Source organism: Ictidomys tridecemlineatus, chromosome 6 (assembly GCF_052094955.1).
Source record: "Ictidomys tridecemlineatus isolate mIctTri1 chromosome 6, mIctTri1.hap1, whole genome shotgun sequence".
NCBI lineage: Eukaryota > Metazoa > Chordata > Mammalia > Rodentia > Sciuridae > Ictidomys > Ictidomys tridecemlineatus.
Window position 1 is genome coordinate 23,436,968 of NC_135482.1, and position 24,579 is coordinate 23,461,546.

The 24,579-nt window shown below is 35.2% G+C and overlaps 1 protein-coding gene across 2 annotated transcripts in view; it reads right to left on the bottom strand.

The window, feature by feature from the left end:
• Nucleotides 1-24,579, bottom strand: part of Metap2 (methionyl aminopeptidase 2) — a 36,041-nt gene that overhangs the window by 11,293 nt on the left and 169 nt on the right. Inside the window, exons 2-7 of one of the 2 annotated variants that reach the window (XM_013358230.4) lie at nt 22,732-22,836; nt 15,649-15,714; nt 12,028-12,130; nt 6,376-6,537; nt 5,484-5,665; nt 4,574-4,668 (exon numbers count right to left, since the gene is read on the bottom strand). In XM_013358230.4, the coding sequence (XP_013213684.1) occupies nt 4,574-4,668; nt 5,484-5,665; nt 6,376-6,537; nt 12,028-12,130; nt 15,649-15,714; nt 22,732-22,836 (713 nt within the window). Of the gene's footprint in view, nt 1-4,573; nt 4,669-5,483; nt 5,666-6,375; nt 6,538-12,027; nt 12,131-15,648; nt 15,715-22,731; nt 22,840-24,579 lie in introns of both variants that reach the window. The other variant, XM_005324444.4, reaches the window with a different exon arrangement.

Below are 24,579 nucleotides of genomic sequence, written 5' to 3' on the forward strand. Positions count from 1 at the left end.
GGGTGCAGCAGAGTGATAGAGAGCTTGGCTAGCATACTCAAGGTCATGGTTTCAATCCACAGAACCTCAAAACAAAAACTAATACCAATCCTTCTCAAATTTCTTCAAAAAATTGAAAAGGACAGAATGACCTATCTTATGAGATCAGCATTAATTTGATATAAAAGCAAACAATGACACTCTAAGAAAACTACAGATCACTATCTCTTAATAAATACTTTATACAAAATCTTCAACAAATATTACCAAACTTAATCCTATAGCATATTACTAAGTGAGATTTACTCCTGGAATGCAAAGGTAGTTTCCACATATAAAAATCAATGTTAACATACAGATTTGAAAGGGAGAAAAGTACATGATTATCTCCGTGCATAAAAAGCATCTGACAGCTAGGCATGGTGGTTGTACCACATCCTATGATCCCAGCTATTTGGAAGGCTAAGGAAGGAGGATGGCAAGTTTAAGGCCAGCCTGGGCAACTCAGCAAAAGCCTGTTTCCAAATAAAATCAAAATGGACTAGGGATGTAGCTCAGTAGCATAGTACCTGCCTAGTATGTACAAGACTCTAGGTTTAATCTCCAACCCAATACTGAAAAGGGGGGAAGAAGGAAGCATTTGTCAAAATTCAATGTAATTCTATGATTAAAAATACTCAACAAATTAAGAACAGAAGGAGGGTTGGGTATGTAGCTCAGTGATAAGAGTGCTTGGCTAACATGTGCATGACCCTAGGTTTGATACTCAGCACTGAAGGAAAGAATATGTATATATTTAAGAGTAGAAGGAAACCACCTTCAACATATGAAAAGTCAGGTGCCTATAAGAAATCTACAGTAAACACGATATTCAACAGCAAAAATGTTTTCTCTAAGACCAAAAGTAAGCAAGACAGAATGACTACACAGATATTTTTATTCAACCCTGGAAGTTCAAATCAGATTAAGCAAGAAAAGGAAACAAAAGGTATCTAAATTGGAAAGAAAGAAGTAAAACTATCTCTGTTTACAGATGATATGATGTTACAGGTAGAAAACCCTAAGATTCCACAACAATAAATAAAAACCCTATAAAAACTAACAAATTCATCAAAGTAGAGGATATAAAGTTCACACAAAGTCTGTTGCATTTCTATACATTTAACAACAATCTGAAAGAAATTAACTTAAGCAAGGAAATAATCCTATATAATGAAAACTACAAAACATTGTTGAAAGATATTTTAAGAGACATAAATGAAGTCATATTCCATGTCCACAAACTGTATTACTTAAGATTGTTAAGACATTTATACTACCTGAAGCCATCTACAGATTAAATGCAATCCTCATCAAAATCTCAATGGTGGGACTATAATGTAGCTCAGTTTTAGAGGGCTTGCCTAGCATGCCAAAGCCACAGCAACAACAACAACAAAAAAATCCCAATGGTGATTTTCATAGAGATAAAAAACTCCACTCTAAAATTCAAATGGCACCCCCCATGGGATGCTGCATAGCCAAAACAATCTTGAAAAATAAGCACAAAAATGGAGGATTCATACCTTCTATTTCAAAACTTACTTCAAAGCTACAGTAATTAATACAGTGTGGGACTTGCATAAAACCGACATAGACGGATGGAATAAAGCCTAGAAATAACACTCATACAGACTGTCAAATATTTTGGACAAGTGTGCCAAGACTGCCCAATGGGGAAAAGACAGTCTTTAGAACAAATGCTGCTGGGAAAACTGGATATCCATATACAAATGAATAAAGATGGACCATTCCTCACCTAATGCTATATCCAAAAGTTAAAATGGATAACAGACCTAAATTTAAGACCTAAAACTTACTCTTAGAAGCAAACACTGGGCACAAACTTCAAAATGCTGGATTTGGGCAATAATTTCTTGGATGTAACACAAAAAATCCACAACAAAAGGAAAAAAAAAAAAACAACCACTGGACTTCATGAAAACATTTTATGCATCAAAATGAACACAATAAAAAGGCAACTCACAAAGTAGAAGAAAATATTTGCAAATCACCTGATGAGAGATTGATATTCAGAATATATAGAGGACTCCTGAAACTCAACAACAAAACAACCTAATTAAAAAAATGGTCAACGGACTTGAATAGATCTCTTCCCCAAGATGATATACAAATGACTTGGAAGCAATGAAAAGATGCTCCCCTCACTAATAATTAGGGAACTGAAAATCAAAACTACAATGAGACACTACATCACATTCATTAGGATGACTACTATTAAAGAAAAGAACCAGGCATGGTGGTAGATGCCTGTAATCCCAGAGGCTAATCCCAGAGGTAGGAGAATTTCCAAATTCAAAGCCAGCCTCAGCAATTTAGTGAGGCCCTCAGCAACTTAGTGAAAACATGCCTCAAAAAATAAAAAGAGCTGGGGATATGGTTCAGTGGTTAAGCACACTTGGGTTCAATCCCTAGTACAAAAAATAATCCCCCCCCACAAAAAACAAAAAAACTACCCAGATAAATAATAGGTGAAGTTAAAGATGCAGAGAAACTGGAACCTTTTTTGTTTGCAGATGGACACAATACCTTTATTTATTTATTTTTATGTGGTGCAAAGGATTGAGCCCAGTTCCTCACACATACTAGGCAAGTGCTCTACCACTGAGCTACAGACCTTTCTTTATGCACTGTTAGGTTAGTGGAAATGTAAAATGTAGAGCCATATGGCAAAAAGTTTTAAAAAATTACCATATGATTCAGTAATTCCAATTCTGGGTACATAACCCAAAGAACTGACAAACTAGGTGTTTTAAAGATATCTGTACTTGTGGGGAAGGGAGGTCTGGGGGCAGGAAAGATGGTGAAATGAGACAGACATCATTGCCCTAGGTACACGCATGACTGCACATATGGTGCAATGCTCCATGGTGTATAACCAGTGAAATGAAAAATTGTGCTGCAATTGTGTACAATGAATCAAAATGTATTCTGCTGTCATATACCTAATTAAAATAAATAATAAAAATTAAAAGATATCTGTACTCTCATATTTATAGCAGCATTATTCACAAGAGCTAAAACACGGAAATAACCCAAATGTCCATCAATACATGAATGGATGAGCAAATGTGGTATACACATAAAATTTTCTTTCTTTCTATATTTTCAATTGTTGCATTATAATTATATATAAATGGGATCAATGTTACATATTCATACACTCAAATATAACAATATAATTTGGTCAATACTGTTCCCAATATACAATAAATTATTTGGTCTTATAAATTCTTATGACAATATAATTTGGTCAATACTGTTACCGATATACAATAAATTATTCGGTCTTATAAATTCCAACATAAGTCACAACATGAGTAAAGCTTGAGGACATTATGCTAAGTGAATAAACTAATCACAAAACAAATACTATGATTCCACTTACACAGCAAAGCACTTATATTAGTCAAAATCATAGACAGTATAGTGGTTTTTGCCAGGGGTTAGTGAAGAAGGAAAAATCAGGAGCTACTATTTAATAAGTATGAAGTTTCAGTTTTACTAGATGAAAAGAGTTATGAAAATGAATGCTGGTAACGGCTGCAAAATATTGTGAATGTACTTAAAGCCAATGAATTGTACACTTAGAAACGGTTAAGATGGCAAATGTTATGTAGTATGTATTATAACACACACACACACACACACATTCACACACTACATGGTGGTGACTGGGGGAAGCTAGGCTGCACCAGGGATTTGTAGGAAGGAAAGATGAACTGGCAGATCAGAGGATTTGAAGGGAAGTGAAAATATTCTGTATGATGGTGAATATGTCATTACATATTTGTAAAAACCCACAAAATGGGGGCTGGGGATATGGCTTAGTGATAGAGTACCTAGCATGTACAAGGACCCCAAAAAAACTCAGAAAAACAAAACAACAAAAACTCACCACAGAATGTACAAAACTAAGGGGGATGGGGTTGTGGCTCAGAGATAGAGCATTCACTTGCCTAGCACGGGTGAGGCCCTGGGTTTGACACTCAGCACCACATAAAAAAATAAATAAAATCTAAACGTATTGTGTCCAACTACAACTAAAAAATAAATATTAAAAAAATATTAATGTACAAAACTAAGAATGAAGCCTAATGTAAACTAAGGAATCTGAATGTTTATGATGTCAATGTTGGTTCACTGGTTTTAACACATGTACCTCTTGTTGGGGGATGTCGACAGCAGAGGAAGTTGTACATAGATGAGGGCAAGGAAATACATGAAAAATCTCTAAACTATCTGCTTAATTTTTTTGTGACTCTAAAACTGCTCAAAAAATAAAGCCTATTTACAAAAAAAAAAGCCACAACAAAAAACAGCCAACTTGGCAGGCAAAAATAGATTCAAACTCTTAAGTTTTAATAAATACTAGAAAAGGTGAATTTTAAAAAAGCCTTTGGTATACTTACTACACACTCTAGACTCTAGAGGCACTGAAATAAGTAATTCATCTTAACTACCCACAGACTGTAAAACAGAGTATAAAATGCTTAAAACATGTTCTATGAAACGGTGCTTATAGTTCACATACCTTTATTCCAGTATTAGTGGCATCTTTTACAGCTTTTAATAATGCATCATATTTGGGATTAAAAGTGACAGTAAAAGCACAGTCAATAATCCTACCTGAAAGAACAACATTCATCTGTAAGTTTATTTTCAGTTACTCAATTTACTTAATTTATAGCATTTAATCTACCAACCTCAATAGTTAAAAGGAAAACATAATGATGGGCTCAAGAAAGGCAGCATTCTAAGTTTTCAGAGATCATTCATAACCAAAGGGGGTGGGGGGAGGAAGTACACAAAGATTTCAGACTGAAATGTGTAATTCCTGAATTCATCTGTTAGACTGTAACATTAATTCACTACTCTCTCAGACAGCTATGTAAACAAACAGAAATAAAAATAAAGCAAAAAAAAAAAAGAAAAGACAATGAAATACAGAACAATGCAGGGCAAAAAAAATGAATAAACCAAACCGATAGAACCACTGGATCCTACCTATCCAATTCAGTAAACCTTAGGTAAGTAGTTCATCTAAGTTTGCTTTCTTGCCTGTTAAGTAAGAAATAAGGTACTTGGGGTTTGGGGGAGAGTTTACAAAAGTAAACAAATACCCCAAAGCTGACAAAATTAAAGGCTCTACTATTTGAATAGATAATGTATATAACAATGACCTGACTAAAGAAACACAGGATACTTTCCATGCTTCAATAAAAAGAAAATAAACCTTGATTACCCAATAGACTTGATTTTCAGTTGGATGCTTTAAAGGAAAAGAAAAAATCTCCCTCAACACATCTCTACTGAAAAGGAGACAAGAACAGAATTTGGGAAGTTCAATATTTATAGTTCCATCTAACACTATAAATCTGGAGTGGCTGGTCTTTTTCCCGAGGGGGTGGAGTAAAAGATAGGAATTATATCCATGAACTCACCACTTATATGTGTTCCAAAGTCTATCTTACAGATGTCATCATACTGCAATACTGTTGTGTCACCAGCATTGGGAGTATAATGGGCAGCACAATTATTAAGAGAACACCCAGTAGGAAAGGCCAGGCCTGCGTTTAGTCCATTCTCTTTTATTAGCTTGCGTGAACAGTCTTCCAACTTTTCACTAAACAAAAAGAAAATGAAATTTGTTTACTTTTAGATTCTTACTTTTATATATCTTATAGATCAGTAAGGCCAGAATGTTTACTAAAACTCTTACATTACTTTTTGGGAACAATCTCAGTATTTTCTGGATATAAATAAGTAACAATTTCTACTATGATATGAAAATAGCTCATCCATAAAAGACAAAGAAATTTCATATCTGGAGAAAACAATCCAATTTTATTTAGTAGGAGATAAGTTTCTGATAAGTTTAAATGTTGATTTTATTTTTTCATGATGTATATTTTTTAAATTATCTAAATCAAAGAACTGTCTTTTATACTAATAATTTCTCAAGGTGAAAAATTAGGGAAATAATTTTATTGGTTTCTTCACTGCACTATAATTATGCTTTGTGTCTAAGAATTTTTATTTTATTATGAATTATTAAATCAGAGATTACTACACAGAATATAAAAATTAGTAATGAATACATGTGCACCTGAATATACACGTGCAAAAAAAGAGAGACCACGGTACAAAACAAGTGTGCTCCTCTTTTGGTTTCCTCATTATACTGATACAAGAACTTAGTAGATATTATAGAATCTTTATTTAAAAATAGTTTTATGAGCAAACAGTTAAGGAAAGCCAAACATTATAACTGCAGAGTTAGTATTTAAATAAAAATTTTTTTATCATGTTCTTACAAAAACGTATTCCTTTTACCAGATTTCTATCATTGTCATCCCAGGCTTGATCCAGCTCATAACATATTTTCTAACTTGTCGATGTGCTTCTGCAGCTTCTCGAAAATCATTCCAAATCTCTTCACTAGCTTGATCTAATGCTTTCTTTTCTTCACTTGTAGTTCTCCAAGCAGCTGTTCGCCTTTAGAATAGGCATAGCATACTATGAGTCATTTAAAAAAACAGCAGAACAAGCATAAAAGCTGAGGGAGATAATAATACAAGATACTTTAGATAAAGGATATTATGCATTCAATTTCTGTATGTCAACAAACTTTCTGAAATACCAAAAACACACACCTGTAATCAAACCAAATCAAGTTAAACATTTTTTTAAGATTCTTAAGGGGAAAAAACACCTCAAGTGATTTCATTCATAGTCAGACTAATATACTGGCAATATAAAATAACAAAAAAAGGAGAAAACCAGAAAAGACATAAGAGTTCTAGAAACCAAGCAGGTAGGAGAGAAAAGGTCCTACTTCCACTGGAGGTGATATATACTTACAGATTTCAAAAGACTACAACAAAAAGTAGCCAAGAGAGAAGTAAAATTGTCCTGCATATCTGGGGAACTGGTTCCAGAACAAATCCAATGCCCTGGGGATACCAAGATCCTTGAACGCTCAAACTCCTTATACAAAGTGATGTAGTGTAGTATATACATACAACCAATGGGCATTCTCCTGTATACTTTAAGTCATCTCTAGATTATTTAAAATTCCTAATAAAATGTATATGCTATGTAAGTGTTATACTATGTCATTGTACGTGTTCACCATATTTTTTCTTTCTTTCTTTTTGCAGTGCTAGGGATCAAACCCAGGGCCTCTCACATGGTAAGCAAGTGCTCTACTATTGGGTCACATCTCTAACTCCAGATATGTTTTTTAAAAAATATTTTTGATTGGTATTTGGATGAATCCACAGGCACAGAACCCAGATAGCAAGAGCTAACTATTAATCCAAAGACCTGAACTGGAAATGTGTTTACACTATCCTCAAAACACATTATACTATGTGCTTGTATAGGATTTTTCTGATTGTATAAGATACCAGAGGTAATGTTTCTCTTCAAGGAATGGCTCACACATTTTTAAACTGCCAGGGTTAACAAATTTTTATATTTAATATCTAGGAATGAAAGCCACTGACTCCCTCTAAGCAGAACATTTTTAAAAAATAGTAACTGTTTTAGAATGAAAAATCTTTTAAAAATCTTTTAGAACATCCTCATAATTTGGGGGTGGGTGGGTAGGGTCTGTGCTGGGAATCAAATCTTGGGGCACTCTACCACTGAGCCACATTCCCATCCCTTTTTAATTTTTTTTTTTTTTTAATTTTGAGACAGGGTCTTGCTAAATTGCCCAAGCTGGCCTTGAACTTGCAAACCCCCCGTCCTAGCCTCCTGAGATGCTAGGTTGTAGGCATTCACCACTGCACCTGTCTAAGCTCCACACATTCTTCAGTAATATTGTGTATATAGCTCACAACTCATTGATTACGAGAGCACAAAGGAGGCTACTTCAAGGAATTACCCTTATTTGCCTCTTAAGCCAGTGGCTCAGCCAACTTCGGCTCTCAGTTAAATCCAACCTGGTATCTGTTTTGTACATAAAATTTCATTCCTGTACCTATTCATTTATGTACTGTGGATAGCTCTTCCATGCTAAAACAGAGTTGAGTAACACTCAAGACCTAATATTTAGTACACGTTCCTTTATAGAAAAAATATACCCAAGTCTGCTCTATATTACAGGCCTCTAAGTTAATGCTCTAAAATGCTTCCTGACCTCTTCTGTGTATTACTATCAAGTTTACCACATTCATTTCCTACTGTTTTTGCTACTTGTGTGCCAATATCTAGCACCTCTAATTTGCAAAGGCCCAAGGAGATGTCCTATTTGGCAGAGGATCACACAGAATTCTTTGGCTTGTTTTCTGTTTGGAAATGTATTTGAGATCTGTTTACTGATGTTATCAGATAATCAAAATAATATGGTACCATCAATATAAAGTCAGTTTTAACCCCATAAGTATTTAAATGTATATGAATTACTTTTACAGAAATAGTGAAAATTTAAGCAATTTTTATTCAAAATATACAATGGACCATCCTATCTATATTTGGTAAAAGCATCAGGCTAGAAAGTAATAGGATAAGATCCTTCCTTTAAAAAGAATAAGCAACTCAGTGAGATCCTGTCTCTAAATAAAATACAAAATAGGGCTGGGGATGTGGCTCAGTGGTTTAGTGCCCCCGAGTTCAATTCCCACTACAAGTTACTTCAAGTATTCCACAAGACTCACATTAAATTATTAACACTATGTTAACAAACAGAGGAAACCAATGACTTTCTTCTCTTAACAATAAGCATATAGAAATGGAATAAAAACATTTCATTGGGGCTGTGGTTCAGTGGTAGAACACTTGCCTAGCATGCATGAGGCACTGGGTTTAATCCCTAGGACTACATAAAAATAAACAAATAAAATGAAGCTAGTGTGTCCATCTACAACTAAAAAAAAATACTTTAAAAAAACACATAAAAATTCATTCATATCAGCAACAAAAACCATAAAACATTTAAGAACAAATTTAACAAGAAACAGATAAAATTAGTCTGAAAAAAAAATGAATAAGTGAAAAACAGCATACCAGGACAATGGATAAAACAGCAATAAAACTGCCAAATTTCAGAAACTAATAACAATGTGATTCTAATCAGAATTCTCACAATGACATTTCAGTATGTATGTGTGTGACTGGGGAGAATAATTTGTCTTATCAACTTATTATATTACAAAGTTTATGACCTATTTTAAAGTTTCAATATCATATTAAAATAGCATAAGAATAGACAAATAGATCAGTAAAGCATAACAAACAATTCAAAAATTAATTCCATTATATATAAGAATATATGACATGACAAAGATGGTCATTTAATTTGGTAGCATGAATTATTTACCAATAAACCAGCTATCCATTTGAAAGAAAATGAGTACACAAAAAATCCAGATGTAAAACAACAAATAATCCAACTCTTTGAAAATTATTTTAACTTAATACATATATACCTACCTAGACAGAATTAACTGCTGAATGATTTATAGTGGCAAAATATACTAGAGACAAAGAGAATGCCCGTCAATTACAGATTGGTGGAATAAAATAATACATTCACACCACTGAACATTATGAAGTATTCAAAAATAATAATAGAGGGGCTGGGGATGTGGTTCAAGCGGTAGCATGCTCGCCTTGCATGCGTGCGGCCCGGGTTCGATCCTCAGCACCACATACAAAGATGTTATGTCCGCCGAAAACTAAAAAATAAATATTAAAAAAATTCTCTCTCTCTCTTTAAAAAAAAAAATATAATAGAACTATTCTAATTACTTGGAGAGACTTTCAAGAGGTAGCACTGAATAAGAAAAGTAAAGGAAGTGTGCCTATGATTCCATTTTTATAAAACAGTGACAAAATATTCTCCCTTATATAAAAAAGACACAGATGTATACATATCTGAGTAAAGAAAAATATGAAAAGCTACCTGCTAGGTGGTTAACATGAGTCTAGAAGGAAGGGAAAGAAGAGGGAATAAGCAAAATAAATAAATAAATAAATTTAAAGGTGTATGTGACCACATATGTACTATGAGAATTTATGTGATTAATGTATAATTGCATGTATCTATGACATTTGTGGCTCAGTAGTACAGCACTTGCCTGACATGTGTGAGGCATTGGGTTCAATTCTCAGCACCACATATAAACAAATGAATAAAATAAAGGTCTATCAACAACTAAAACAATGTATTTTTTAAAAAGTACATCTTTTAAGACAGGGATAGCAAATGGTGAATTCACATTCAAAGAAAAAATGTCTGTGCTATAAAATCCTAAATTTTACAGATTTAATGCCTAATAATATTCACATTTGGGAATAAAGGAAGTGAAATTAACATCATGTTTTATGTTTAAAGGAAAATAGGATGTCTTTATATAAAAAAAAAAAAAAGAAAGAAAGAAAACTACAGTAGAAGCTTTCTTAACCAACTATTGCAACCACTGAGTCACTCAATGCTTTTTTTTTTTTTTAATACCAGGGACTGAACCCAGGAGCACTTAACTACTGAGCCACATCCCCAGCCCATTCTAAACATATTTATAGATACACACACACATATACTGTTTAGAGACATATATATTGTTTAGAGACAGGGTTTCACTAAATTACTTAGGGCCTGGCTAAGTTGCTGAGACTGGCTTTGAACTCACGATCTCCTGCCTCAGCCTCCCGATCCACTGGGATTATAGGCATGAGCCACCACGCCCGGCTTACTCAATGCTCTTGATTCCCTCTGTAAAACAGATTGAAATGACCATGGTATTCTGAATATTTGTGGCTGACAGGTTACTATGCTGGAAGTAATAATAGCAGCTAATTTACTTAATGCTCACAATGCATCTGTTACTTGTTTAAGTGCATTACATATGTTATCGTTCCTCACAGCAATCTTCAAAGTGTGCATTATATAGAAGAGGAAATGAAAGCAGACACAATAAATTACTTGCCCCAGTCACAAATCTGGTTGTTAGGACTAGGATTTAAATACAGGTAGTTTGGTCCCAATTTCCATGCTGTCTACATAATACCACTATGAGCATCTGCTGACCAGATGAAACTATCCTCACAAAACAATTTTCTAAGAATTGGGAGAGTTTGTTTCCAAACCTGTGTACTTGTTACTGTAATTATATAATTCAATAATACACTATATAAAAATAACTGTTTCTATGAAAACTAAAATGACTTGTTAAAACTAAAACTAAAATGAAAGTCTCCTATAAAGATAAACCATCAAAAAATACTTCTGTCAAATGGGGCACAGTGGCTCAGACTTATAATCTCAGTGAATTGTGAAGCTGAGAGAGGAGGATCACAAGTTTGAGGCCAGCCTCAGCAATAAAACAAGGCCCTAAGCAATTTAGCAAGACCTTAACTCAAAATGAAAACTAAAAAGGACTAGAGACATAGCTTAGTGGTAATGTGCTCCTGGGTTCAATTCCAGGAAGGGAAAAAAAAAAATCTAAATAAAATATATATGGGTTGGGGGTGTGGCTCAATGGTAGAGGCCCCCAGGTTTAATCCCCAGCATCAAAAACCAAACAAAATAAAAACACTTTTGTCAAAATAACTCTAGATAAGATTAAATTTAAATGTTTTGGGGGAAAAATGTAAAGATACAGACATCCTCAGCTCACTTGGTTCTTTCTTACTCCTCTCCAGAGAAATCCAACATAGACATCATAGGTAATGCATTATGAATAGTTTATGAAGGAAAAAAGTGAAATCCAATGCAAGTCCATGCCAAAATACTGAGAAGTGAAAAACAAATTTAAATTACCCTTTATCTAAAAAGATTTATTTGGGGGGAGAGTCCCACTTTTTTTTCAACCTGCAAGAGGTCCCAATCATTTTGGATAAGAGGGCTTCTACTGTATACAAATTCATAAGCTTTTAATAATAAAACAGTAGTTCAAAGTCTAGATAAAAATCAAACCTGCTTGATTGCTAAACTAAAATTGCCAAAAGTCAAACTAGAAGTTGTTTTATGATCCTTACCCATCTTGAGTGGGTGGGTATTCACACTCTTGTCCTTTGGGAAATACTCCATTAGGATACAGGTCACATATCGGTACTGAGGGAGGGTCTGTTTGAACTCTTGCTGTGAAACACAAATAAAGTGTTAACTTCTATAATTAAATATAAAAGTAAGCAGTCATTATAGCTTTCTCTGTTCTAATGATTGTTATATCTCCTCATTTTAATTTCCCCGATGTCATATTACAGTTAAAAACAGAAGACACTGGGCTGGGGATGTGGCTCAAGCAGTAGCATGCTCGCCTCGCATGCGTGTGGCCTGGGTTCAATCCTCAGCACCACATACAAACAAAGATGTTGTGCCCGCCGATAACTAAAAAATAAATATTAAAAAAATTCTCTCTCTCTTAAAAAAAAAAAAAAGACACTTCAACATGCAGGCCATTTCCTGACTTACTGCTACATGGTGGAATGATCTTAATACCATAGATACTGTGTGACTGCATGGTGTGACGCTACATCTACATAGTGTACAACCAAAAGAAAAGCTGTGCTGCAATTGTATACATTGAATCAATGCACTCTGCTGTCATATTTACCTAATTAGAATCAATGAAAAAATAAAAAAGACATCTTTAACTCCGCAAGATTCCATTATGTATTTAAAACATATAAAAACATCATATACTTTGGTAGAAAAAGCACACTTCTAATGTTTTCAACCCCACTTACTGTACCAGAGATATAAGAGCACAGAAGGTGGCTTTCACAAATAAAAAAACAAAAAAGTGCCAGGCATGGTGGCACATGCTCGTAATCCTAATGGCTCAGGAGGCTGAGACAGGAGAATAATGAGTTCAAAGCCAGCCACAGCAAAAATGAGGCACTAAGTAACTGAGTGAGACCCTGTCTCTAAATAAAATACAAAATAGGGCTGGGGATATAGCTCAAGGGCTGAGTACTTCTTAGTTCAATCCCCAGTAACACCCCCCCACACACACACAAAGAAAATTAACAAGAAAATAAGAAGTCCTATTACATATTAATAAGTGAAAAACTATTATTCCCAGGGAATAATTAGTAAAAGTTAAGAGCGTAAACTATCAATGCTAAAAATCTTGAGTTAGCCATATGCAAAATCTCCAGATACATGAAAAAAGTTATAGCCCTTAGCAAACATCTTAGACATTATTTCTCAAATTGTAGAAAGTTTAAGTATCCCTAATCTAAAAATCCAAAACACTCCAAATCTGAAACTTTCTAAGCACTGAGATACTGCCATAAGTGGAAAATTCTACACCTTATTTCATGTGGCAGGGTGCAGTCAAAACACAAGCACGCTAAAAATATTGTATAAAATTACCTTCAGGAAATGTGTATATGAAACATAAAATGAACCTTCTGTTTAGACTTGGGACCTATTCCCAAATATCTCATTATGTACAAATAAGTAGTTCAAACTCTGGGGAAAAAAAATTCAAAAATCCAAAACACAGCTGTCCCCAAGCATTTTGGATAAGGGATACTCAACCTGTAAAGTCGCCAAAATGCTTTAAGAAAATATAAATTTTTCTCTTGAAACTTTTAAAAATACATAAGAACTAACCATGTAGTTCTTTACTATATGAAGACCTGCCTTTTAGTAATGAATGCTATATCCAAGGAATACCAAGAAGCTGCACGAGAGCTAATTTATGCAGCAATATATGACCTTCCGTGTAGACAACTGAAGCATTTACCAACTACTGAGTAAGTGGTTCATGTTATGAAATTTTTCTTAAATTTTACACATATTTTCCTTTTTTTGTTCTGTAAAGGGGAAAAAAAGGCACATAAACATGACCATTTAATGAGGCAAATTATTATCTAAGGAACCATTTTTTGGCTCACTCCTTCAATCCAAAAGTAGTATCTCACGAGTGCCAGCTGGTTCTTTCTCTTTACATGATAACATTTAAAACTGTTATATGGGCAAGGAAAACTGGGAAACACTTTCTCCTCATGTTCCTAAGAGGAAACAGAATTATAAAATGAAAAAAAATTTAGAGATTACCTAATCGAGCTTCACATTCAATCTAGGAATCCTCTAACACTCCTTACAGATGAAGCTGAAATCCTGACAGTGGAGATAGTCACTATCTCTCAAGCTAATATTTATTCATTTTGGGAACACTGTAACTGTCTGAAAACTCGTCCCATATTAATCTCTCTCTCTCTCTGTGTCACGTTCCTCTATTAGTCCCAGCTTTATTCTTTGAAGTTAAAAAAGAAAAAAAATTGACTATCCACTGCTACTCATTCCTCCCTACAACGAGGAACCACTTTAAGGGATATGACCATCTCATCACTTTTATCCAAATTTGCCAGCCTTGAATTTGTTAATGTTTATTTTAAATGGACCCAAAACTGACTTATATTAATGTGTCAAGTTAGGTACAATTAGTGTAAGACTATACCTTGGGTTTTATAATTCCTATTGTTATTGAAATAACTTAAGACTCCTCACACTCAAACTCCTAAGGATCCCAATCACCCTATATTAATTTTATATCTGTATCTGTAAAATTTCCGCTTATTAACAGGTTATATAACCTTATTAGCAGGTTATTATCACAGTTATCCTAGGTTCAAAAAAAAATCTTGATTTTTGTTTAAATATTATCACCAATTAAAGACTAGTTATTCTGGTCTTTTTTTTTTTTTGGTCAAAGTTTTATTACAAATAAATATGCCTTCTATATTGCCTACGAATTAAAAAATGTTAAAGATCTCAAAAAGAGCCAGAAAAAATAAAATATAGCCAGGTGAGGAGGTGCACATCTGTAATCCCAGCTACTCAGGAGGCTTAGGCAATATGATTGCAAGTTTTAGGTCCGCCTTAGTAACTTCGGGAGACTTCCCTGTCTCTATATAAAAAAATAAACTGAGGAAGTGCCTAAGTGGTAATGCACCCCTGGTTTCAATCTCCAGTAAGAAGAAAGAAAGGAAGAAGGAAGGAAGGAAAGAAGGGAGGGAGGGAGAGAATTTGTAATGAAAATATCAGAGCAGAGTTAAAGTCTATCATTTACCAATTACTAGCTGTGACTAGGACAAAACAACTAAAAGCCTCAGTTAAATGAGATAACAAAAAGAAGTCACATGAAATCCTGATAAACATTTGGTATCATAATGTACTGTATTTGAGGATGTGTGCGTGTGCACAAGCATGCGCGAACGAGGGGGTGTTCAAATCCAGGGCCTCATACATGGCAGATAAGCGCTCTATCACTGAGCTATGCCCCCCAAATTATATAAAACTATAAATAAGCTATAATAATATGTATTGCAACATAGGGCAACAACTTAGCCATCCCTGACAAAATTATTCTTTGTATTATGCAAGTTTTAATTTATAAAATTTTTAGGAACTCACCCCTAACTTGTGATTAAATGCAACCAACTTACATAAACACTATAGAAAACACCAAAAAGTTTGTTAAACTAAAATATTTGCTATATAATAATTAGTTTCACTAAATTTTACCTCTATTAACCTAAATTTGTTTCTCTGACGTGTATTAGGACCTTAAACTTCTAAACTACTCTTCAAACCTGTTGGTTAAAAATTAGTATTACCAAGTAAGATTAACTTAAGATACTAACGTCCTCTCTTCTTCTTCTTCTTTTTCTTCTTCTTTCCAGTTGCTCCATCACCATCTCCATCTCCATCTAAGAAAAAACAATTCCAAATACACATTCATTTAAACATCATAAGGACAGGGGTAAAGAAAACACAAGGAGGGCTGGGGATGTGGCTCAAGCGGTAGCGCGCTCGCCTGGCATGCGTGCAGCCCGGGTTCGATCCTCAGCACCACATACCAACAAAGATGCTGTGTCCGCCGAGAACTAAAAAATAAATATTAAAAATTCTCTCTCTCTCTCTCTCTCTCTCCTTTCTCACTCTCTTAAAAAAAAAAAAAAGAAAACACAAGGAGACAGGTGTGTATGAATGTGTACATATACACAATGCCTTTTAAATAGCATTTGATAAGGTATACTGCTAGCTTTTAGTACATTCATTTATGTAATCAAAAAACACTCGAAGATTTTACTTTGAATTACTTGAACACACATTGTTGAATAAAGCATCTTTAAGAATAAAAACTGTATTGACTTTCTTTTTTAAAAGCTAGGAAAAATAACTGTAAAAAAATTACATCAATAATAATGTCCCTGTGACTTCATCTAAAATAACACTAATAACAATTCACATGTACTTTGCAGTTAAACACATGTATTTCATTATTACCTCATACAATGCTCAAAGCAACCCTGTGAGGTAACAAGGAATTTCTAAGGTACTTGCACATAACAACCCTACTGGTAAATTGCATAACTAGATCAATAATTATGTCAATTGATTCCTAATCTAGTAGGATTATGTGGGGTATCATTATTTTTAATGCCTTTTCTAATACAGTTAGCAGAAAAAGAATTCTGCAGTTGGGCCAAACTTTATGCAAAACTCAGTGGGCATGGGCGGGGTTGTAACTCAGTGGTAGAGCACTTGCCTCACACATGTGAGGCCCTGGGTTCAATCCACAGCACCACATAAAAATAAAGATATTGTATCCATCTACAACAACAACAACAAAAAAAACATTTTTAAAAAATCAGCAGGCATATATATATATACTCTTCCTGGATTCATGGTTCTGGGTCTCTATAGCACCCGAAGCCCCAAAATTGGTGGAAAATAGTTGTCAAAGAAACACCCAAACGGCCATGAATTTGTTTGAGTCTTTATAATAACCATCTATGATGGAAACTTTGAGAAAAGTTAAGGATACATTTAAAGACTACATGAAATAGTGACTCAGAACATTTTAAATAAATGTATAGACCTAATAGTCTGAACTTCTAAAAATGCTGTTCAATAAATTCCAGCAATTACTTTTGAAGTTTCCAAATCTACCCAGAAAAATCACACTGCTCTGAAACTGCAATGAACATGACGCTGTCTCAGATAAATATTAGTTGATGGTCTAATAGTATGCTCATCATCATTTAAGTGTTCTTTTGAAAGTTCCACCTAGTGGCTGTAGTAACATCAATAATTTTAGATAATAAAACCCACACCTATAAAACATCAAATGTCTCAAATTTTTCTTCTTGAAGTGCACCCTTTTACTCCCAGATTAAAGAAGAGCCATTCTCTCACTATTCTATATACAATATTATTTTAATTATCATATAAAGTTGCAATCATTGGCTTAAACTGATCTCTATTCATCTGTGTGCTCCTTAAGGACTATACATCTTAAAACTAAGCACAGTGACAAGAACATGGTGAATGAATGGCCCTTTAATTTATCCTGTTAATATTTATGAAAAAATCAATGAAAATGCCAGTATTTGACAATTTTTTACTTACAAAATTGAAATTTCTTTTATCCAATCTTTTATTGGGGGTACTGGGGGTTGAAGCCAGGAGTGTTTTACACTGAGCTACACCTCCATCCCCCCCCCCCCCGCTTTCTTTTGAGAAAGAGTCTTACCAAGTTGCAAAGGCTAACCTTGAACTTATGATCCTCTTGCCTCAGCCTTCCAAACACAAGACATGTGTCACCATACCTGGCTGTTACATACAATCTTATAAAATTAACAAGAACTCACTAGGTAGAAGAGTACAATGGAAACACAAACACTGCAGATTTACTTGTTATGAAAAAAATATTCAAGTGTCTAGCATACTGCTACACACACTAGACTCAACCTAAAACAAACATTTTGAGATATGAAGCTAATTTTAAACATGCTGAAAATTTTTCCAGCAGTGTGCCTTTGGTGAATTATTTAGCCTCCCTCTACAATGGTTTCTTCATCTTAAAAATGGGATAAATAAAATATCCTTATTTGATATTTTATCATCCTTCTGAAACTAACTGCCTTATTCAATGTCCAATGTCCGATTCAGTATAGAATAACAGCCACCACTTATGGAACTCTTTGTGCCAGGATGGCAGCAGAGTCAAGATCTGAATAGTAAGCTATATGTAGTTATAGTTCCAACCATTATACCATATTGAAATTTATGTTTTTATATGTCTGTCTTTCATAGCATCCCAAAATATTTCTATTAGGTAAAGATAGTTCATATTTATTTCTTTATTAAAACTATGCCCAAATCAACTGATACCCGGCGAACTGACAATTAGACATTCACATAGGAAAGGAAAAAACCCTTCCATTTTTACCTTGCTCAATAGAAAAATTCTGAAAGGCCAGATGTGGTGGCATACACCTATAATTCCAGTGACTCAGGAGGCTGAGGCAGGAGAATTGCCATTTCAAAGCCAGCCTCAGAAACTTAGAAAGGTCCTAAGCACCTAGTGAGACCCTGTCTTAAAAATAAAAAATTTAAAGGGATGGGGATGCGACTCAGTGATAGAACACTTCTGGGGGTTCAATCCCCAGCACACATGCACACACATACATACACACACACACACACACACACACACACACACACAATCAAAAAGGACAACAGACCTAAATGTAGCAGGTAAAAATATATAACATTCTTGAAAAGAAAATCTTCATGACCTTAGAAAATGACCATGTATAAATTAAAAGTGGATAAACTGGACTTCATCAAAATTGTGTTACGAACAATACCATCAATAAAATGAAAAGACATTCCACAGCATGGGAGAAAATATTTGTAAAACATGAATCCAGTAACGTGCCTCTAGAATACACAAAGAACTATTATTACAACTCAATAAGATGACAAATAACCCAATAAAACATACACAAAAGATCTGAACACTTACAAAAAAAGATATATGAAGCCCAGTATGGTGGCACACACCTGTAATCCCAGTGGCACAGGAGGCTGAGACAGGAGGATCGTAAATTCAAAGCCAGCCTCAGCCCCGGTAAGGCACTAAGGAACTCAGTGAGACCCTATCTCTAAATAAAATACAAAATAGGGCTGGGGATGTGGATCAGTGGTTGAGAGCCCCTGAGTTCAATCCCCAGTAGCCCTCCACACCAAAAAAAAAAAGAAAAAGATATATGAAGCCTGGATTACAGACTAGTTGACACCTGTAGTCCAGTGACTAGGGAGTCTGAGACAGGAGGATAACCAAGTTCAAGGCCAGACTCAGCAATTTAGTGTGGCCTTAAGCAACTTAGTGAGACCCCCCCATCTCAAAACAAACAATTAAAAGGGCTGAGGATGTAGCTTAGTGGTAAAGTGTCCCTGGGTTCAATTCCCAGTATCACAAAATAAATAAATAAAAAGATATTAATATGAAAGACAAATAAAAACATGAAACCATAATGACGTACCATCAACCACACCTATCAGAAAGGCTGTAATTTAAAAACTGACAATAGTTAAGTGCTTAGGAGAATACGAACCTGGAACTCTCAATCATTGCTGAGAGGAATGCAAAATGGTACAGCCACTTTGGTAAAGTTTGACAGTTTCAGAAACCTCATTTGTAGGTATTTACCCAGGAGAAATGAAAACATATGTTTACACAAGGGCCTTTTTGCAACTGTTCATAACAGATAAAAGCTGGAAACCCAAATATCCTATAAATGGTAAATGGATAAATGAATATGGAATATTACTCAGCAATAAAAAACAATGTACTAATTCCTAAAAATGAATGCAACATCTAAATAACTGTCAAAACTATTATTAAGTGAAACAATCCAACAAACAAGCTGCATACTGAATAATTATATTTATATGATAATCTAGGAAAGGCAAAAACTACAAGGACAGAAAAACATTAGAGGTGGCCAAGGATAAGAGCATGGAGCAACAGAACTTGATACAAAGGGACAAAGGAAATTTTTTGGTGGAGATATTTTTATGGAAATGGTCTGTACCTTTGTTTTTGGCAATGGTAAACAATTCAATATCAAAACTCCCCAAAGTGTACACTTACAAGGGGAAAATACTATTTTAGGCAAATTAATTAGCCGGACTTAAATTTACTGAATGATTTACCTCTGGCATGTTGCCAGATGCCTATAGGATCAATTATTACATTGATACCAACAATCTCATGTTCAACATACCTAAAATTAAATTCAATATCTTGTTCTTTGCCTACAAAGTCCCTCCCCTAAATCTAACCAGCTCTCTGCTGAATTCATATTACAGGCAAGAGCATTAATGTTCTGTCACATCAACAGTCTCCATTACTGTTATTGGATACTTCCTCTCCATTTCTATTTGACTATTTGTTTAAATCTTCCATCACCACATGCCTGGCCTTTTGCTAAGTGGCCTTAAAAACGATCTACTTGCTTTTAACATATACATACTCTCCTGTAAATAATCATGCACAAATATAAAGTCTAATTATTTTGTCATAACACGGTTAAAAATGCTCAAAGGCTCCCTCATTGAATCCTCTTTTATAGCCAGTTTGCGCTGTTTATTATACTCTGAAAACTTTCTCAGCATTATCCCTTCTCAAATGGTCTCTTCTACTTGGTTTTAATCAAGTCTTACTCCCTCCAATGAGTATTCTTTTAGCATTCAGCTTACAATTCCATCTCCAAATTTCATTGAATTGTAGTGTATACACCAGAATATCTTTTCACTTTGGATATCTTTTCACTTGGTATTTCCAATACACCAACAGTTTTCTTCTAGGAGAAAAATTCTAAAATATAGCTTTCCATCGCTCAAAGAGCACTCATAACAGATAAGTAGTACTTAATTGATCCTTATTATCAAAACAAATTAGGAAAATAATCAGCTCAAATTGGTGAAAACTGTCAATATTCCTAAAATTGTCTTTAACACACTGAAGGTTTCTAATTTATCACATAAAACATTTTCCATGTCAAGAAATTCAGTGAACTTTGTAAAGGTAAAAACAGAACAAAGCAAACATCAAAATTAGCACTATGATATTCTTTACATAGTGGATCTATAACAACCTATTATATTACCTTGAATTTACAAACTCCTTTCTTGTTCAAAGTTCAAGCCAAAGTAGAATGGAGAAGATGTTTGCTTAAGGAAAAGGAAAAGCTAATGATTTCTTTCAATCTAGCCACCTCTTTTCCACTTATGTTTACTATAGCTTTTTTTTTTTTTTTTTAAAGAGAGTGAGAGAGGAGAGAGAGAGAGAGAGAGAGAATCTTCAATGTTTTTTATTGTTTAGTTCTCGGCATACACAACATCTTTGTTGGTATGTGGTGCTGAGGATCGAACCCGGGCCGCACACATGTCAGGCGAGCGCGCTACCGCTTGAGCCACATCCCCAGCCCTACTATAGCTTTTTTAAAAAAATGCTGCTGTGACTTGAACCCAAGCCCTGGGGCACACTAAACAAACATTGTACCACAAAGCTACACCCACAGACCTTTCTTAATTTTTCTCTTTTTTTCTTTTAATTTTGAGACAACATTGCTAAATTGCCTAGGCTGGCCTCAAACTTGCAATTCTCTTGCCCGAGGTTCCTGAGTAACTGGCATTACAGGTGTGCACCACCACACTACACCTGGTGTGACTTAAGCTTCCTGAAGGCAAAGAACATATCTTTCTAAAAAAAAAACTACTCTAGATTACCCAAACAAAATAATTTGGTACAGCCTCCACTGGCTAAAAGGTATTAGCCCCAGGCTGACAATGCTGGTAGTAAATAAATAAAAATTCAAAAAATAGGAAATCCCTATTTCCTCCTGTACCAAAACAGGCTACAGAATAATTATAGACTTCTGACTTAATCTTCTCTCCCTCCTGTCTTACAGTTACATCAAATACTAGCATTCTAGTAGCTTTCTTAAAAGAAATTTTATTTAAATATTTATTTTTTAGTTTTAGGTGTACACAATATCTTTATTTTACATTTATGTGGTGCTGAGGATTGAACCCAGTGCCTCATGCATGCTAGGCAAGCGCTCTACCACTAAGCCACAACCCCAGCCCCAAAAGAAATTTTAGCTTCCGAGATCAGGCGCGTTCAGGGTGGTATGGCCGTAGACGCTGAAGGCTGCCCCCAAAAGAAATTTTATAACATTCAAATACCCATAAAGAACTAGGATCCAGGAATTCAAAAGAGTTTAGAAGCACTCCAATATGCTCCTTTAAGAACGAAGAGAGGCAGCACTGGTATAGAGAATAAAAGGCATGAAGATAAGGTGCTAAGTTTCAAATTCTGGCTCTGTTATATATACTAGCTGTGTCATGAGGCAAATCATATAACTACCACTTCTCTGTAAAATGGTAGCACCTACTTTGCTCGATTTGTGAGGTTAAAGTAAGTGAAAGTATTCCAGCATAAGGTCTAGAATATAGTAGTTGTTAAATAAATATCAAATAAACAGCCTCTCAATTTTATTGTATTAATACCCTCTACCTGGCCTTCTGCCAAGTACATTTTTTAAAAAAGCTTTTTTTATTGTAAATGGACACAATGCCTTTATTTTTTTTTTAATTTTTATGTGATGTTGAGAATCGAAACCAGTGACTCACACGTGCAAGGCGAGTGATCCACCACTGAGCTAAAACCCAGCCCCTCAAGTATATTTTTGAAAAACTAAGATCTGTGCTACCTGAGCAGCTAGTCAACATACACAACTTTTTAAGGAGTTGCTAATAAATGCCTCTTCCTTTATCTGCAACATTAACTGAAGCTTTGGCAAGTGAAATGTCAGATAGCCTCACATTTTCTATTTATAATCACAAAGATCAAATTAACCATTTACCTTCATCATCATCATCTCTTTCTTTCTCTTCCAATGCTTGTTTTTCCAACTGTCTTGCTACCTCATCCACTGAGGTTCCTGATTCTTTATCAGGTTCCTGTTGCCCTGCTGATCAAATAAAATAGCATGAACCAAATGTAATAAGGATACTTTCCCACTAGAATATGTTCTAATGATCCTGGACAGCTTGCAAGTGCTTTTTTGATAAGTGCTCAGAAACAAAAAACAGAAACATTATTTTGAATATAATTTGTTAAATAGCAGGAAAAAAAAATCTTCCATACCTAAGTAGTACCATCCATTCATTAATTCATTCAACAAAATATCCACTACACATACTAGCAGTAAAGATAAATAAGAATACCTTCAAGGTCCCTATCCTTATTGTACTTTAACTTTTAAAAGTATTCAACACACTCATCAAATTCTTTAATTACTAGCAAGTACCTATCTAGTAATTAAGTATCTATTACAGGCAATAGTGCTGAAGGCCTTAAGAAGGATTCAGACAGAACACCCCTAACTCTCAAGAAAGCAGCTGTCATAATGAACTGGGTTTGAAAATCAATCAATCGAAATAAACAAAAAAGGATAGTCCATTGCGAAAATACAAATTTTTGAACATCTAAGCACAAGATGAAGCCCATGCTCTGCAAGTAATTACAATCTAGCTGTATAAGTAATACATTGAGAAAGAGTAAAACCAGGTAGCACTTAATAAAGTGACATTCTGATTACTGAAAAGGATTTATATTAAGAGATACAACTGTTAAAAATATATTAGGATTATTCTGCTGAATACCTTCAAGGACAAACTGAGGAGTTTGGATTTCATCTGAAAGCCAAAACAGCCACCAGAGTACGTCCTAGGATTAAATTTTGCTCTGGAAGAGACCCAGCAAATCTACAACTCTCCCTCTTCCCATCTAATCAAAATTTCAGAAAGACGTCGATTCATCCTGTGCACCCTTGTTTTCACTCTGACCTCTCCATTTCTGTTTCGTATCTCTGATTTTCATTAAAAACAGCTAAAAACAGTTTTTTTGCTAAAATGAAGTTGGTGAACAAAAACGGTGACTTCTCAAAACACTTGAATTCCTAGCTAATAAAACGATCCAACTGTGTACTTTCAGTTGTTTTCCTTGCTTCACCAGTAGATTTGGAGGTTATTGCTTGAGACGTTCCATTCAGAGCCAAAGAAGATCCCTTCTGCATTTGCCTGAAAGTGGCATCATAATTCGGGCCTAAAGGCCCTAATGCTGGACGATGCTGTGGAATAAGGCAGGTGAAAATTCGCACCACCACAACCAGAAATTCTCGCTGACACGAGTGTGTGGGCATACAGACATATATACACACCCCAAATGCGCAACCTGCAACAACAACCCCGATGTAAACCCGGATGGTGGGGGGCCATCGGGTCGGGCAATACTCTTGCCCACCGACATCCATACGTCTCCGGTAGTTCCAGCAAAGAGGCAGCACGGAGATTTTTGAGGAGGGCCCCAAACCACGCGGAATTTGGTAGAGCCGTGTTGTGTGGCTGGTTTCATGTCCGCGCCATGGTCTGCGTGGGAGCTGAGCCCCGGTTAAAAAAAAAAATGGGGGTGGGGGGGCCGGCCCCGCGATCCCAGGGCTACCGCATGCGAAGCTGAGGCATTCTTCTACCTCATCTTTGCCTCCCAAAGCGGGAGAAGCCGCCTCTCCCCAGCCTGGGAATCTGGAGCCCGGCCTTGCCCCTCTCTCAGGCCTGGGAATCAATCCAGTCTAGGGCTCCGGGTCCCTGGTCCCTGCCACCCCCGCCGAGCCTAAGTCAAGTCGTTCGGCCATTCCTGGCAGGGACTGGGA